Here is a 17,331-nt window from a genome sequence, read left to right as displayed (position 1 = left end):
TGCCAGTCTGAAAGGTACTAGTTAATGAAAGGGTGTAAGGGTTCCTCAATATTCTTCCGGTACTTTAGGTAACACTATTAGAAACTAAATCAGGAGTTGAGTGGATGATAATACTGGTGCCTGTGAAAGGACGATAATCAGATACAATCCCTCTATGTGTGGGATATCTTCTATGTGTATGGATGGCTGTATTAAATCTCCACTTAATACTTAGACAGTTGGCTTCAGTATAAGATGTGGCCAGAATGGGTTTAAGTTCATTTTTCAAACCGATGTGTGATGTAGTTGGTTCAGTTATTTCACCCCTGTCTGTTTGATTTCTTGTAAGTTGTGTTGATTGGTTTTCAATTCTAATTGTATTCCTTTAAGGCCCGGGAACTCCAGACCCTTCACAACCTTCGGAAGCTTTTTGTTCAAGACCTCACGACTCGAGTCAAAAAAGTGAGTCTTCATTCGGGGCCACCTACAGGAGGTGCTCCTCTGGAAGGAGCCACTGGGTCACAGACTCACAAGTTCTATTTAAAAGATGTTTCAGTCGGGTTTCATGAGTATAACGCAGTTAGATACTCCCGAAACGGGTCTTAAAACTGCCAAGACCATTGTTAGATTCTTTCCAATTCACAGCGGGGGCCTCTCTCTCTCTCTCTCTCTCTCTCTCTCCCCCTCTTTCGCTCACTCACTCTCATGGTACCTGACCGTAGCCAGTGCTAACGTCCCTCAGCTTTCACGCGAACTAAATTCACTAAATTTAAACTTTTTAAAATATTGTATCAAAGGAATCCATGTAGGTTTGCATCCTGGCTGTGTGATGTCTTCTCTGGGAATTCCGGAGGGAGTGTCTCATTGGGCTTGGCGCTCCCGCTGGTTTGGGAGGCAAAACCATCAGGGATTGTTTCTCCTCATCACGGTACAGCGGACCCTGCCAGCCAGGCACCCAGGGAGCTCAGAGTGGACACCTGCAGGGCTGGCCTTTGTCCTCCAGAGGGCGGTAGCTTGCTGACCTCCGCTCTCGAGTTCCTGGGTGTAGAAGAGGAAGCTGGCTCGGTCGTGGGATCGGAGGACGCCCGCTGAACCTTCAGTTCTCCTTGGACTTTATTAGACATTCTAAATTAGGGAGTAAAATCAGGGGTTAAATAGTAAATAGAAAACCCTAGCAACCATTTCCTCAGTCTCAAGTTCATTGGAAACCAACAGTAACCCTGGTCTCTTTTCTCTTGTCAGAGTTCTGAAATGGAACCCGATGACAGTGGGGGGTACACCCTACAGAAACAGAAGATTTCCTTTCTTGAGAATAACCTGGACCAACTTACAAAGGTTCACAAACAGGTAAAACACTCTACCGGGCCTCCTTACTCCATCACAGCACCTGGTCCCTGTTTGCTACGTTTCTTCCCCTTACATTTCATCAAACGGCAGGTTTCACTCCATTCAAAGCCTGTGATCCCTTTATGGTAAATGCATTTCCATAAAAGGACGTCACTGTTTCAAAAAAGCTCCCTGTGATTGGCTTTTTACTTTCCTCTTACGCCTTCTCTTTTATTTGGGGCTTTGTGATTGATCACTGTCAAATTCCTCTGTGTAACGGCCAGGTTAGGAGAAAAATTCTAATGGGATTTTTACATAGGGCACAGCACCACCTGCTGAATGCAAACTGTAATTGCACTATTAAATTCTGATCCTCTAGAGCTAAGGAGGCTTGGTGAATGATGTTAGGAGGGGAACTGTGCTGTTGGAAGTACCGTCCTTTAGATAACATTTTAAGGTCCTATCTACGAGACGCCATCAAAAATGACAAATACAGTTACATGAATACACATATTTATATGCTGCATCTTCTTCATACTTTGGGGCAGCCTGCCCTGGACTGGATGGGGAGCCCCCTTTCTCTGAGGGGGTGTGGGAGCAGTCGTTGTAAAGGAGATCTGTTGTACCTGTTGAATGGTGTGGTGCTGTCTGTTTTTATGATGTGAATTTCACTGCTGTCCTTTGAAGGTTAAGATCAACACCATTTCCCTTGTCATATTCTTTTGCTCTCTTGGACAAGGTTGATCTCCTTGACCCCTTCCAGATGTATAGCATGTACAGTTTTACAGTAAGTACCAGCACTGGCAATGCAAGGCTAGAACAGAGCTTTAAAGACAGTTGTGTGATGGCTTCCCGCTTCCCGAAGACGTTCCCGAGTAACCCGTTTTTAGGACTTTGCAAAGCCTTACATTTTTCAGCTTTTCTTAAAGGCGTTAAACATATTAGCAACGACAGTGGACCTATTTACACAGCTTTGAAGGATGGTTTTAGCTTCCAACTGCGTTCAGAGTTTGCAGTCCCTCTGAGCAGTTTGCACTCGAGTCCAGAGTAAGGGGCTTCGACAGGGAGCTCAGAGCTGCTCTTCACATCTAACTGCCCGTGGAAGCCTTACGTTCTGCAGGCCAGATCATCCATAGTCTTATATATTAGTAAGCACCAGCACCATGTTATGCACAGTAAAAAAAACTAAGGGCAACACCCTATATGGGGCTGGCTTTTACTTCTATATAGACAGACATCAAGCCTATTTATATATCATTTATATATAACGAAGGAGAAAAGTCACTGATAAAAACACTATTTTAATAATCCGCTGTCTTCATCAGATAGCATGGTGCGTGTGTGTGTGTGCGTGTGTGTGTGTGTGTATATATATATTGCAGGCTCTAGAACTGAAGAGCTGCTCCTGAACACTTAAAACATTCCTTAAAGTTTGTGAACATGGTCCTGTTGTGTTGATGTTAAGGTAAGGAAACAGACTTTAAAGTCTTAGGATATCACCAGTTTTCCTGTGAGTCAGTGACTGAGCCGGGATTTGAACTGGGGATCTTTGGGTTACAAGCCCTTTAACCACTGGACCACACAGCCTCCTGTTATAGTAAAGGCATGGCAACAAGTGACCTAAAATGTAGATGATAAAATAAAGCAATGCTTTAAGAATGACTTATGTAAGGTACTGCAACATTCGTGGCCATCAGTCTAATGTAGGGGTATGTATATAGAAGAAAGTTGCAAGGATCAGATTGATTTCAATGTATTTTGCCGGTGTCCCAGGAAGGAGCCTCACAGATAGCTTGTTGTACGACAGAACTGCTTGCTTGCAGTTAACTGCATTCAAAATGCATGTATTAAAATGAAAAATTAAGATTAAGAAGAAATGAATCCCCCTCTCGATTTACAAATTCACATTAAAGCTGGCCACTATGAAAGGTATTGAAAACTGCCGCTTATAAAGTGCCGCCACCAGGTGGGGCTATGTGCTGAGGGAAAATCCCATTAGAATCAAGGGCAAGGTAACACCAGCAAAGGAAGGGACAACTCACTGATGAAGCTCTACCCAAGTGAAGAGTTTAAAACGAAAGCCTATTCTATTTAGCAGCCAAAATACAAAATAGAAGACCACAAAATGGAAGTTGATGCAAAGCATTGCTTTCACTTTGTAAAGACGCTGTGGCTGAACCAGGCGAGGTACTGGTCAAGCAGCTAGATCTAAAGAGCCTGAAGTCAGGTGAAAATAGCACTCGCAATGACTGCAGGCATCCTGAAAAGGTAAGCTGACCCTGAAGCTAATCGTCTTTAATCAAGCACTTTAATAAGTCCACCTAAAATCTGTTACAGGCACCATTGTCTTATTTCACATTTATCCCATAATATCATTACAGCAGCATGATTATGCTCATAATACAGCAGAACACAAATAGCATGGTCTTAACAATGCCCCCCCCCCCCCCACTATAGGGTTATAAAGGGGGGGGTCACTGTATAGCCCTGCCATTTAAATTAGGCTTGCTCCTGTACTACTTGCAGCAGTGTTATGTAACTAATCAGTCTTATCAAAGGAAGCAAAGCATAGAAAAAGATTCTTTTTTTTTTACACTGATAAAAGTTTGCTAAAAACACTCTGATGTTTTTAACAAGGGCATCTACGGCCCCGCTCTCTCATTCCTCATACTTTTGTTTTTTCTTGCCACCACACTATAAAGCAATTTCCTGTGTACAGTATTGGGACCCCCACCTTCTTAACTTTCTTAAACAGTAGCGCCGTACAGGGCGATACAATTCATAGTCACTTAAGAATTCTTCTTGTGGTTTGAAAATCACTTTTTTCTGTTGCATTCGTCATATCTCACTGACTTTTTTTTTTAATAGCTTGCAGTACCTCTGTGACCTCAAACGTCTTGACAGCTGAGTTCTAAATACGTTCATTGTGATCTTTCACAGCTGTAACAAGTTGCTGTTTAAGTTTCAGGACTGTGGGGGACATAAGAACGTGTAACTAGGTAATAAATTCTTCCTACCTTCCCGTCTATACTTTACACAGCTCCCTTGTGTGCCCCTCTTGTTTGTATTATGCGTTGCACAGGCAGGAAGTGATCTTATAGTGTGGTGGTAGAATGGATTGGCTTAATTGGGGAAAAAAAATACTTTTGAGAAGGTTGCTATGCTGGCGATAAGTGAGAAAATAATTTTCAAAGACTTAGTTAATCCATATTTTTAAAAATTCTTTCAGCCAATATAGGGCGTTGTAAACACAGCTGAAAACTGTAAGGCAAAGCAGTCTTTATTGGCAGTGCTGTACTCGGTAGCCTTTTCTATGCTACTATTGCCAAAACAAGCGCTTTTGCAAGATTTATTGGGTTTTTTTTTCTGGCTTGACTTTTTTTGACAGAAGCGGGTTTTTGGACAAAAAATTGGGTAACCAGTTAACACAGTTCTAGCAAACAAACAGCTTTCATAATTATTGCCTGTCGTGCAATTCCATGGAATATATAGGTCTGTTTTTTTTAAAAAGAATCACGATACGGCAAACGTGGATTTTCATTTTTAAAACATGACCGCTGGTACGTGCTTAAAGAAAGTTCTTCATTTGCTTGCCTTCCTTTCCAGGAAATCTGTTGCACGCGCACTTCCTGGGTCATTTCACCTCAGGAGTGTCTTTGGGGTCAAGCATCTGACTGGCTGCAAAGCATGTCGGTCATAAAGGGAAGCGGCTGATTGGTTAACGAGAGGAAAGAAGGCGTTGAAGGGGTGGGGGCAACTTCACCCTCAGTGTTAAATGATTAGGCGAGTGCTAACCGAAAGCGTTGCTATCAAACAGGTTTCTTTAACCAAGGGTAGAATCAGATGGTATGATTACAAATACAAAGGCATGTTTGCTACAAAATGCATTTCTTTGAAAACAGGACATTTGAGAACTTTGTAATGAACGGATGTGCACAACATTTATTATTAGCTTTATTAACGATAATGCTGCACTGAAAATATATGGGATGATTGGACTTTTTGCATTGAGAACCGATGGGAGCATTGCTAATATTGCTAGCAGGAAAATTGATTTTAATATGTAATATATAAAAGCTGCATATCCCAGTTCTGGTCTCGTTGGAGACTGCAAACCTGATGCGGATGTCGAATCAGTTTCCGTCCTGGCTGTGGCCCTGTTGACAGTGTTCCTAATTTTTTGTCCAACCCTTCTAGACGCTTGCTGTTATCTGCTTTCCCCATAGACAGCTCCATGGGCCTACTCTGGGCTGATGCGCTTCTGTTGGCGATAGTACCGTGTTCTGCTTGTCCTCATATTCTCCTTCTTGCCTTTGTCCCTCTTCTGTCCTTGTCCCTTGTTGTCCCCTCGCGAGAGAGCGCCTCCTACAGGTGATGCAGTGGCACTGCAAGGTACAGCTCCCTCCTCCTTTCTGCTTCTTGCTCTTTGCTACTCTCGCCGCTCTGCAATGGCCTTGTTTTTTTTTTTGCTTGGTTTGTTTTCAGGGGGTTGAATTCTGGCTCTTTTAGGCCATGTAAAACTAGCAACAAGAAACCTATTCAGAAGAATCGTGTCAAACTTGCTACTAACTGCCTTTCATTTTCCTTGTAGAAAACGTTCCGCTAGAATGCAAAAACTTAAAGTTTGTAAACTGCTCTCTTACGGCATCAAAAGACACACTTTAGCTACCAAGTGTAAAACTTGCAGTTTTTTTGCAGAAAAGAGCAGTTTTTCGGTGCTGTAGTTTTAATTCTGTAATTTGGAATGGCTGACTTTAAAAAGTGCAATATTAAAGTGGAACCACCAGGGGGCTACAAGGAAACATCCCATAACCAATATCATTTAAAAAAAAAAAAAATGCAAAAGACACGTTTGCTAGACAGTGCACTACTTTCAAAACTAGGAGATGGCGAATGGAAACTGTAACTAACAAAATGATTTCCTCTGCCTTGCCTGTGTCCTTCCATTCGTTATGCCGGCCTCAAATGTCTAGTTTAGAAAGAAATACACATTACAGAAAACGTACATTTTATTTCTGTTTTAGTAGCATGCATTCCGATAGTGTTGCACATGCTTGGTGACCTGGAGGGTGAAATTTCCCCTCAATGGCTTCATTCCTGTCATTAACCAAACACTTGCTTTCCCTGTTGACTGACAAGCTTTCAACCTCCTGATTGGTGGATGAGAATTCTGAGGGTTCTTTTTTTTTTAACAGTATCTCTGAGTGCTTTAATGTAGAAGAGTGAACTAGAGTGGTATAGTGCTCAGAGTCAGGGGTTAATTTGCATCAGATCCAGCACTTTTTAGTTTGACAGACGAGAATTAAACAGTTTTCTAATTAATAGCACAGAGAGAACAAAAAAAACTATATACATAACGTGTACAATAAAAACGCCCAAGCAAAAACTTAACAAGAGTTGTCACTCTGCTCAACAGATTGCCCACCTATTCAAACCTAAAGATTATGTTAAACACAGCGAGGCAAAGGCGGCATGCATCTCCCGACACCAACAAGACACGAAACCAACAAGCAGATTGAGAACCTGAAGCATGTCAGGGAGCTTCTGTAAATCAAGGGCAGTACATCAGGTCTAGAAACAAAAAATGCGACCCTTCTTCCTTAATTATAAGATCAGGTACCGTTTTACTTACAAATGAGCCGCTGGTCTGAGTGCTAGGCTGTCACGCCCAAGCTAATGGATTCAAGCAGTGAAGTGGTTTGCATATGGATTCGCGTTAATAATGCAGAAGAGCACTTAGCTGTACCGTGGAGAGACGGAAGTCGATTTATTTGATTCCAGCTGCAGGTTTTGTCTGAACTAGGCTGTAGTGCACGAGGCTAATGGATTCAAGTAGTTTCAGGGGCTGGAGTTATTGTGCAGTCGTTCTTGATTGTTACATTTGCAAGCCATTTGTGTTTTAATAGAAAAAAATAATGGGGTGTATTTTCAAACCCCAGTGTTCAATTTTTTTTTTTTTTTTTAAAGAAGAAAATAATTATCATTTACAAAAAAGGAAATGATTAAGTAATATAATGCAGGACCTTTTGGGGTGTTGGTTTCTAGAGTAACCCAGTTTGGTTTGGAAACAGAAAAAATATAATGAAAGAACCTTTGAATGAACCCTTTAAGGTACAAGGGATATATGTGACCCACAAATAAAATGATACAATAAATTAGCAACGAGGTGCACTAATCAGGGTTTAAAATTTACAGGCAGGCTGGATCTGGTCATTTAAGGGGTCAGTTTCCTCCTCGTGATGCTTGAGTCGCTGTCCAATGCATTTTAAGAAGAAACTGTTTCAACTACTGCTCCATTCCTTATGTACATTAAGGGGTTAACAGGCTCTGTTTACAAACGTTACTGTTTCAAGGAACGTTACATTTTTTTAAAAGCCTGGTTTGGTCAAGTGAATCACGTTTGTAGTTCGTCAAATCTTTTTTATTCAGAGAATTACGTATCATGCTTAGCAACACAGCGTCATTTGAAATGATTTGGCCATTCTGCAGTTGGATTTGAACAGATACAAAATAGATTCCAAAATAAGATCCGATAGGTAAAAATATTCACTCGGAACAGCCGAATATTAGAGCCGAAAGCGCTAGATCTCTCAACGTTCTTGTGCAGTGGGTCATTAATCTAGGATGACCTCGGGTTAGATCAGGTATCCCAATAATAGTGCTAATAATAGAGCTAATAATAGCGCTAATAATAGTGCTAATAATAGCCTTTAGTACAGGGGTGTCCGAAGTTAGCTGTTCCACTCCTGGTTTTTGTTTCAACCCTTTTCTAAATGTTTTAATTGAACCAATTAAACCTCCATCCAGACCCTGAAGTAGTTCATTATATCATGTTGCCTGTTAAACCTGGACTGGAATCGCCCTCCTGGACCGGGTTTGGACCCCCCTACTTTAGTAGATGTTGGGTCACTTGCTGCAGTTTTTAGCAATTTTAGCAGTTTTAATAAAACAAATCCCACCCCCCACTCCCCCCCCTTTTTTATTTTTACAAATGTTATTTAATTTTATTAAATTTATTTGGCAGACGCCTTTATCCAAGGCGACTTACAGCAAAGGGTTACAATGCAAGCTTAATATTTAAATACAGTGCGAATCATATTACTAAATTACAATACGAACTAGGATGCAGCAAGCTAAGATCACAGCAAGTTCTATCTAGAGCGACACAGTAGTGCAAGGGTAGTGCATTAGCTGAGGATCCAGTAACGTGGTGCACACAGCAGGTCAGGCAAGTCCAGTGCATGATAGAAGCGGCAGAGCAAGAGATCCACAAGTGCAGCCAAATCCTAGGCGTCTCTGTACACGTATGTTACACGTATGTTACACGCATGTCTTCTCCTGTGCACACAGTTGGTACGCGACAATGCAGATCTGCGTTGTGAGCTTCCTAAACTGGAGAAACGTCTTCGAACTACAGCTGAGAGAGTTAAGGCCCTGGAGGGTGCACTGAAGGAGGCCAAGGAGGGCGCTATGAAGGACCGCCGGAGGTACCAGCAGGAGGTGGAGAAAATCAAGGATGTGATGAGGTCGAAGAACCCCCTGAGGAGGCCCCACTCTGCGCAGATCGGTGAGCCACTGAGCGCCGCACACGCGCCTCTCTAGAGACTGGAAACCAGCGACGGTTGGATATCGGCACGGTCTTCTTGGGGCGTGAGATCAGTCCTTTTTTGACAGGCCATTTCATTTGTAATGCCAAGCTGGCGATGAGTCTGCCAGGCCTTGCCCCGACCGTTATTTCTGTTTTGTTCTCTTTCTCTTTCAGCCAAGCCTATCCGGCCTGGGCATTACCCGGTGTGCTCACCCACCAACCCCCTAGTGATCCGCTGTGGTGACGCGGTGGCATACAGCAATGCGTCCTTCCAGAGCGGCATGACAGCACAGCGCACACAGCGCGCCCCCAGCCCGAGCCAGGAGAAACTGTAAGTACGCTGGCGATGAAACACAGTACAAATGCACTTTTACACAGCGCCATGGCTGAGTGCTGTACACAGTTAAAAACAGAACAAGAGCGCTCATAGGAGCAATGAATGATCCTGACACTTATCAGCAATATGTCATGACATCACAATTTAATAACCAGTACATATGCAAAAATGCAAGCGTGAGACACTGATGTAAGGGCAAACAGACACCCCATATAACCCCAGAATCTGATACTCTCAATAACTTCTGCGAAATAATATGAACAACAAGTTATTATTATTATTATCTACAATACATGGAGTGTAGTAGCATTGGAAAAATGATTCGATTGTGTCCCGTTAAATTAGATCACTTCGTAGGGGCCAGTGGTGTGCTAGGAAGAGGCAAACAGGCTCTCCTCCTTCCCAAACAATTCTTCTGTTCTAAATAAAGTCCCGTTCCTCTCCAGCGCAACAGCAGGATTGAGCAATGGGGCAGTAACCTCCAGCGCTACATATCAGAAGCGGAATGTGGATAATGGTAAGAGCCTCCATAGAAAATCACTTCCACTGTTCTGTATTGCATAGTAACGAGAAGAGCTTCTCCCTTGAACATGGGACCGGAAGCAGGAGAGATTCAGCATTGGAATTCAATTATATTATAATTACAACAGCAACAGTAAAGTGGCTGAAAATACAAGAATAATGATCGAATGACAGATAAATGTGTAATCGAACTGCAATCGAAAAGGTGCAGTTATAATTACGTTGTAATTGCAATTAATTACACAATTACAGTTGTAACTGAGCCCAGGTCTGCATTCAAGCTAACCCAGCCTCTTTCGTCTCTTCGCACAGGCAATGCTACAGATGTCAATGACAACAGGTTAGTGAAGATTGACTTTCAGCATCATTTGAGCCCAGGGGCAGGAATGTGTTTTGTGTCTTCCTGCGTCCACAGCGATGTTTGGCATCTACTGAGAGACGGCTTCTCTGATTGTGATGAAACTTGGTCAGGACATTCTTTAGCACGTGCTGTCGAGAGTCTCAGAATCAGGGGGTGTGTGGTGCCGGTCCGCCAGTACATACAATTCTGTCACATTTGATGGCATATCGAGAGAAGCGCTCATCCAATTGCAGTGAAACTTGGTAAAGACATTGCATAGGTCAGTTAAAACATATAAACTCACCAGTTAGGAGTGAGTGTTGCTTTTATAATGGGGTCCCTGGTACCCAGTTTCAGGAGAATAAAAGGTCTCGAACCCGCATCCTTCAACACTGCAGTCCATGACTTTAACCACTGAGCTAGTGGCATGATCTCGGAACTTGTCCGTCAGAAAGGCTTTTTTTCCTACATTTCCAGGTGAAGATCCTGTCCATTATTTAGGTGAAGCGCCATTTTGTAAATGGCTTAAATAATTCAAGAGCTAAGCGGTCTAAATGCATCCACCTGCTGCACACAGACGGGCTCATTTCAGTGGCACTGAGTATTTTTACAGGCATCTGTGCATAATTATGCACGTTGCCCAAATAGCATATTTTTTAACTGTCTCCGTTAATACCTGTGTGGTTCTTATTGCAGTTACTCAAATATTTTTGATTGTTGCCATTCTTAGATATATATGTGTCTGCATAGAAGTAAGACCTGTCTAGTGACCTGCCACTTTGGACCAAGTTTCCCTTTGTATTGCTGGCAATACACTAGCTGTGCACTAGATGGCGAAGGCGCTTACTAATTTAAAGACATTTTGGGTGATCTAGCCAACATTGTATATGTCTGTGGCAGAACTGGAGACTGGCTCCTGAACTCATAGTCAAAGCCCTTTGACACAGGCTTATAAACGCACAGCATTAAATGGAAAGGGGGCGGTTTGAAGCTATTCTGCGCTGTCTGGTTTGAAGACACTTGGCCCAGTATACCTCACATATTGTTTAATTTTCAGAAATGACATCCACTGTAGCAGTGAGGCCGAGGATCCCTCAAAGCTGTATGTAATCCCACAGGAGACCACAGCAAGCTAATGACCTCATATATAGGTATGTAACCCACTGCTACTGTAGATGATACTGACCCCTGCTGGTGATACCAAGCAATGCTCTGTAAACTCTAATAACGACTTGTGAAAACCAGCCTATGTGTACAGTATATTTATACAGGGCCCTTCGTCAATATAAATCTTTATTTGTTTCTACAAAAATTATAAGTAAGAAAGTAAAAGATTCATTTTTTCACTTTTTTTTCAGGTGAAAACTGGTTTCATTTAAGTAATTGTATTTGTAAAAATAGATCCCCCCCCCCCCCCCCCCCCCCCCCCCACATCCATTCATTAAAAAAGCTCTCAAATGTGCAGTTTTGAAAGAAAAGTATGTTTTAGAAAAAATATATATTATCATTTTAAAACAAGATTTCTGGTCCTACACTAGGATAAGTCTCTGTTTTGCCAGCCATGAAACGACCAAGAAAATAAAGCTGTAACAAACTTCCTGGAAAACAGGGCAAACAAACTGAGCACTTCCTTTAACCTAGCGTAGTACCAGGATGTTTTAAAATGGAAATTCATGTTTGCAATAATGTGTGTTTCTTTCAAAACTGCACATTTCGAGACCAATATAGCCAGAGGGGGCGTAAAATGGATTTGTGGAACTATTTTATTATCTCCAGTTACTTTAATAATATCATACACAGCTACCCCCCTCCCCACACACCTTTAACAAAGAGCATATCTATCTTAATAACCTCTAACAGCCGTTTCTTTTACAGATCCTTATTGGTTCTGAGGCCTCCAATCTGCATGCTGCAAATCAGCTCCCCTTGACCTCACAGCACTATATTACCATTCCTCCTGTATCTTAGATGTTGTGTCTCTTGCTTACTAACTGTTTCTAAATGTCCTGTAATGTCTGAAAACAAAAAGCTGTTGTTGCTGCTGCTTCTTCCATCTCACCGCTGTCTGTTGTGAGCCGTTCCATTACTGACTGTGTATAATCTGCACGGCTGAAGGGCTGAGCACAGTCATGTGTTAGCTTGTATATACAGTAAGGCACTCAAAGGAGCATTCCCATAGACAAAGGCACTATTAAGTACGGTCAGGATTCTGCTAACGGCCAGCAGACAGAATCGCTAAGTTTTTTTGTCCTTAGGTTTTATCAAAAGATTGACCTTTTTCCAAGCTGGGCTTAAAATTCATCACATGTCGCAGTCTAAAACAGTGTGTTACACTGTTACCGTGGCCATTCAGTTATAGCCAGGTGATTTAAAAGTGTAATCTATGTGCAGTTCTGCTGGTTACGCTGCTAAGCAGCAGTAGTGCTTAGTCGTGCTTTTGGCAATAGACTGGGGTGGAACGTTGGCAGCATCTGGGCTTGGTTCTAGAACTCCAGATGTGCCAGTGGTTGATGCGGAGCTCCGATGTTGCAGAATTCCAGATGTTCCAGTAGCTGCAGATTCTTGACAAATGATGGGCAACAAAACCTGAGGCGTTTTTACAAAGCCTTAATTCGGTCTCTTTCTGTATGATATTAGGAACATTATATATTCCCCCGCACATAAAACAACGTGCTTTGTATTTTTTATTCCTAAAAAAATATGTTTTCAGAAAGGAAGCAGAAAGGGCCAGAGATATATTAATATGTGGACTTTGTGATACATTTCTAATGTAGTTTTCCTGCAAGTGAAGTAATTCAACTATATACATCTTTCCCAGTCAATTAGGCTACGATAAATTGTGTGTTTTAATGATGCATATTACTGTACTGTAAAATATAACTTTTACCAAAACATTAGTTGCTCAACACACTACTTTGTACAGCTGCGTTCAAAATGGTTTTTAACGGTGGTATTTAAAAACTCCACACAATGTATATAATTGCTAGAATTATTTTTTAGACCATGAAGATATTGATCTGTCCGTTTCTTAGAAAACCCTGTCTTGTCTTCAAAGTAATATTGTAACCACATTTTCCCTGCATGAAAAGATTTGCATTTCCAATTAACTTGTTCCAAATATTTCAAGCGTTAAAGAAAATCCAATTTTAATCAGGACCTGTACGGTCATTGCTTTCATAATAGTTGACTAAGATGTAGTACTATATTGAGAGGATTACCCTTATTGCCAGCCTACTTAATTGTCTCCTATTCTGTTCTCATCTCCACAATACATTTCTCCATGGTTGCTTTGATGTGCATTATTCATGCAGCCTGGTAAATGAAGTAACAGATTCTGCTACTTAAATTCATAGAAACTTGTCTCAAAGTGAAAGGTGGTCTTGCAGAACAACAGCCAAGCTGAGCATTGGTAGATGTGTATTACAAAACCAGCTACAGCATGTGAAAACGCAGTTATGTATGAGAGTCTGCTTGTTCCACTTGTGTGAATAATAAATGTCAAAGCGTTTCCTGTAAAGTTTCAGTAGGACACGTTCAGCACACGGTAAGCAGTGAGTTTGTTCTAAATTATAGCGGTGCTGTAGTTATTATAAGCCGCCATAAACTTTGATTCAGGCCAGTGTGTTAGAGAATGCTTTTTAAGCTGCTTTTTAGACAAATATTTTGTTTTAAACAATTATTGCCTTAAATCAGATCTTACAAGAATGACAGTCATAGAAATATATATATATATATATATATATATATATATATATATATATATATATATATATATATATATATATATATATATATAAAACACCTTGGCATTCGTTGGGTCTGCATCTTTGTGCATATGCATTTTACCTTCCTTTTCTAAAGTCCTTACTTTACTCTAGGACAGTTTTTCTTTCCAAAGTCAAGGCTACAGTAGCTCTAAAAGTTGTAGTTTAAGCAAGTCTGTAGATTATTCAGGATCTGGTTTAGTATTTTGCACTGTACATTATGTATTTATTTTTATGCATGTACATTGAAACGTTTATTATCCATTCTCCAAGCCCCCCCCCCCGTGCAAACCTGTCAGGTTGTGTACAAAGCTCTTTTGCATTTCACAGACACAGTAATATTATGCCCAATGAAGCCAATATACTATAAACTAAAAATATGAAATCTGTACATTTGATTAAAAAAAAGCACCTAAGACATAGTTTTCATAAAAAGTCATAAATAATATCAGATCACTGTAAACTGTACAATAAAGTGTTACACTGACTAATTACCCTTTTAAAGAATCTTAATCCGACAGGATTTATTACAAGAAATGCCTTCAATGCAAAGGGCACAGTCTCTTGGCTCCTTTCCTGTCCCTCTTAGCAAGGTTGCACTGTATACAGAGACACATTTCCAGTCAGTTTGGATAATAGAGGTTACACTGTACGTATGTATTGATTACTGAATGTATTTATATGTGTCTGTATGTTGGGATCCAATGTTTTGTTTCAATATGTGTTTTTTTAGATACTTTGAAGCTGTACTGTCTGTGCAGTACGTTGTACATACTACTGAAGCGGTCATTGTCACTTCTAACGCTCCACTGTAACTAACTGATAGAATGGAAAGGAAGGCTGATGGTTGGAGCCCAGTACTGGGGTGTTGAGGAGATTTCAAACCCCAATTGAAGTTGTTTGCTGATCCGTAACTTCAAAACATTCAATCATAACTTCAGACTATAAGAAACCAAGGAGTTGATCCACAGCTGGATTTAAAGCATTTTACAGCACCGGCCGCAGCTTTGATTTCATCTCCTCTAAGAGCTAATCCCAGGAGAAACACAGAGAGGTGGTTGATGCAATTGATGGCAATTCCCCAGTGCTGTAAAATGCTCTAAAAACGGCTCATCCTGGCTACAGGTGCTTCAACCCCTTAACCGGGTACGGTGAAAAGCTATTCAGAATTTCAATAGAGCAGCTGTTAGACTGGATTCAGTTTCAATCACGGTGGTCCTATCCTTATGGCGTGATTTCTTTGTTTTTTGGGTTTTTTTTAAATAATACCAAATAATAAAAAAATGTAATATACAAGTGAATTGATTTTATTTGATGGCATGTTATGCAGTGTTTGCATGAAATAATTGCACACAGTAATCCTAGTGTTTTAAAAAAAACAGGAGCAGCACCATCGTTCAGCTTTCATTCTGGAGTTTATATCTTCAGCCCATCAGATAGGGGAAAAAAAAACATCAACAAAATCAAATCTTTTCTCTATTTAAGCAGTTAGGTAAATGTACCCTGAACAGTTTACTGCTATCTAAAATCTTAGCATTCAACTGTGATTTGCATGTGCACCAGACAGTGAATTAAAAAAAGCAAATTGCATGCTTCATTTAACAGACTGGACAGATACAGCTGGTCATCACCCAGGCATGCTTGTTGAGTGTTGTTACAAAAAAGATGAAGTGCAAGCCACCTGACCAAGCAGGCCTCTGCTAAATCTGTTCAGTTTAAAGTCTCAACAGAAACTTGAATATGTTCTTTAAAGGGGGAAGCAGATCAAGATTGTTGATTTTAACCCCCTAGTTGCTACACCTCTAAATTCCATTCCATTGTGTTTAGTATATGCTGTGCCTTTTGCTTGTAGCATCTGATCAACCAGTCAGAGAGCATAGCTGACCACTGAACAGGTCAGGAAAGGGTTAAGTGAGATCATTGTGCCTTTTAATTGATCGTATCTGAATATTTGCGGCTGAATGCTGAATTTTAAGTTCACTTTTAAGCATGCTCAATAAATTGATTGTCCTTTGTGCATTAAACGAAATCTCTCATCAGTTAAGACAAAGCTATCCAAGGCTTTAAGATATATATTCTTACCTGGTATTGGCAACAGTATTGTTTGCCCTGTAGCCTGGCCTCCATTGCAAGACATTGTAAATAAGGTCCTGTGCCTGTTCAAATTGAAAAGGTGCAGCAGGATCTCATGCAACTGCCCTGGTTGACCTCAGCTCTTCTGCTTGCCGAATGTAATCTTGCAATCCCATTCTTGTGACTTGAGAAGGGTTGGTGGTAATTCACCCGTTTGAATCGTTTCAGATTTTGTCATCATCGTACACTAGACATTTAATTCCAGCGTTGCCGGCAATACCTGAGGCTATTCACTCTATCAACCGTTAGTGATCTTAATGCAACCTTCTACTGCTTTTCACCAACTGCGGTGAGGGAGGGATATTAGATTTAATTTTATTATCAAACTTTAGGATTAAACATGTTTAAATGTATAAACTTTATCAGCGTTGTAATCGATCACAAAAACTGTCATGAGAAATCGTGTTTTTTTTTTGTTTTTTTTCTGACGCACTGCAACATTAATGTGGATGAGAATACACACTTACAAAAGTTATATTTATATGGAAAAAACTAGATAACCTTGCACTGTACATATCTTACTGTACAAACACTACCGCTGGCCTCTATACTGGTCTTGCATATCTTTGACAATGGTTAAACATTTAGGAGAAATCCTAATGCTTGGGGAAACGTTTCCATTTTATGATTGAGTGTTTGAAGTTCTACGTGAATTACTTGCAGGCAATTTAATTTGGGGTTAGAGTGTGAGAAGGGGTAGGTGTACAAAGGTCTCTATATTGTGTGTGTGTGTGTGTGTGTGTGTGTGACAAATTATAAAGATTATTTATAACAGTGCGGAAATTTGGGGTTCTGAAGCAAGCGCCAGTGAGAGTCCGAATCTCACTGTTTTATAGTCTGTCGAATGATTGGTGCATGCTGTCAACATGCTCTGTAACTGCTAAGAAAAACACTTTCAATAAAGATGATGTATCTATAAAGTGTCTTCCTGTGTTCTTTCTATTAACAGTGTCGCCTGAAGTAAAACCATTTAAAAATGTTTAGCTTAATCATGAATGTAGTCTAAATACAGCTAAGCCCGAGCTGGAGTCATCACTGGTGTGGTGATCTGAAATGAATGTAGTCTAAATACAGCTAAGCCCGAGCTGGAGTCATCACTGGTGTGGTGATCTGAAATGAATGTAGTCTAAATACAGCTAAGCCCGAGCTGGACAGCTAAGCCCGAGCTGGAGTCATCACTGGTGTGGTGATCTGAAATGAATGTAGTCTAAATACAGCTAAGCATGACTGCAATATTGCAACTGGCAGGATTTTTAATACAGTAACATATACATGTTATTTGCTTATTTATCACTGGCTCAGTTTTTTCTCTGAACAATTACAAACAAGTCCATTTATCACC

General features: G+C 40.7%; 1 protein-coding gene across 4 annotated transcripts in view; it reads left to right on the top strand.

The window, feature by feature from the left end:
• kif5ab (kinesin family member 5A, b) overlaps positions 1-13,809 on the top strand; it is a 36,556-nt gene extending 22,747 nt beyond the window's left edge. Inside the window, exons 22-30 of one of the 4 annotated variants that reach the window (XM_041241764.1) lie at positions 370-441; positions 1,222-1,326; positions 5,677-5,697; positions 8,656-8,872; positions 9,068-9,224; positions 9,677-9,747; positions 10,065-10,092; positions 11,150-11,243; positions 11,968-13,809. In XM_041241764.1, coding sequence (XP_041097698.1) covers positions 370-441; positions 1,222-1,326; positions 5,677-5,697; positions 8,656-8,872; positions 9,068-9,224; positions 9,677-9,747; positions 10,065-10,092; positions 11,150-11,228 — 750 coding nt within the window. In that variant the 3' untranslated portion in view covers positions 11,229-11,243; positions 11,968-13,809. Of the gene's footprint in view, positions 1-369; positions 442-1,221; positions 1,327-2,044; positions 2,093-5,676; positions 5,698-8,655; positions 8,873-9,067; positions 9,225-9,676; positions 9,748-10,064; positions 10,093-11,149; positions 11,244-11,967 lie in introns of all 4 variants that reach the window. The other 3 variants (XM_041241763.1, XM_041241765.1, XM_041241766.1) reach the window with 3 other exon arrangements.
• The last annotated feature ends 3,522 nt before the right edge of the window (positions 13,810-17,331 follow it).

This window comes from Polyodon spathula, unplaced genomic scaffold, assembly GCF_017654505.1.
Source record: "Polyodon spathula isolate WHYD16114869_AA unplaced genomic scaffold, ASM1765450v1 scaffolds_812, whole genome shotgun sequence".
Lineage (NCBI taxonomy): Eukaryota > Metazoa > Chordata > Actinopteri > Acipenseriformes > Polyodontidae > Polyodon > Polyodon spathula.
The sequence above is the reverse complement of the archived record's forward strand: the minus strand, read 5'-3'. Positions and strand labels throughout refer to the sequence as shown.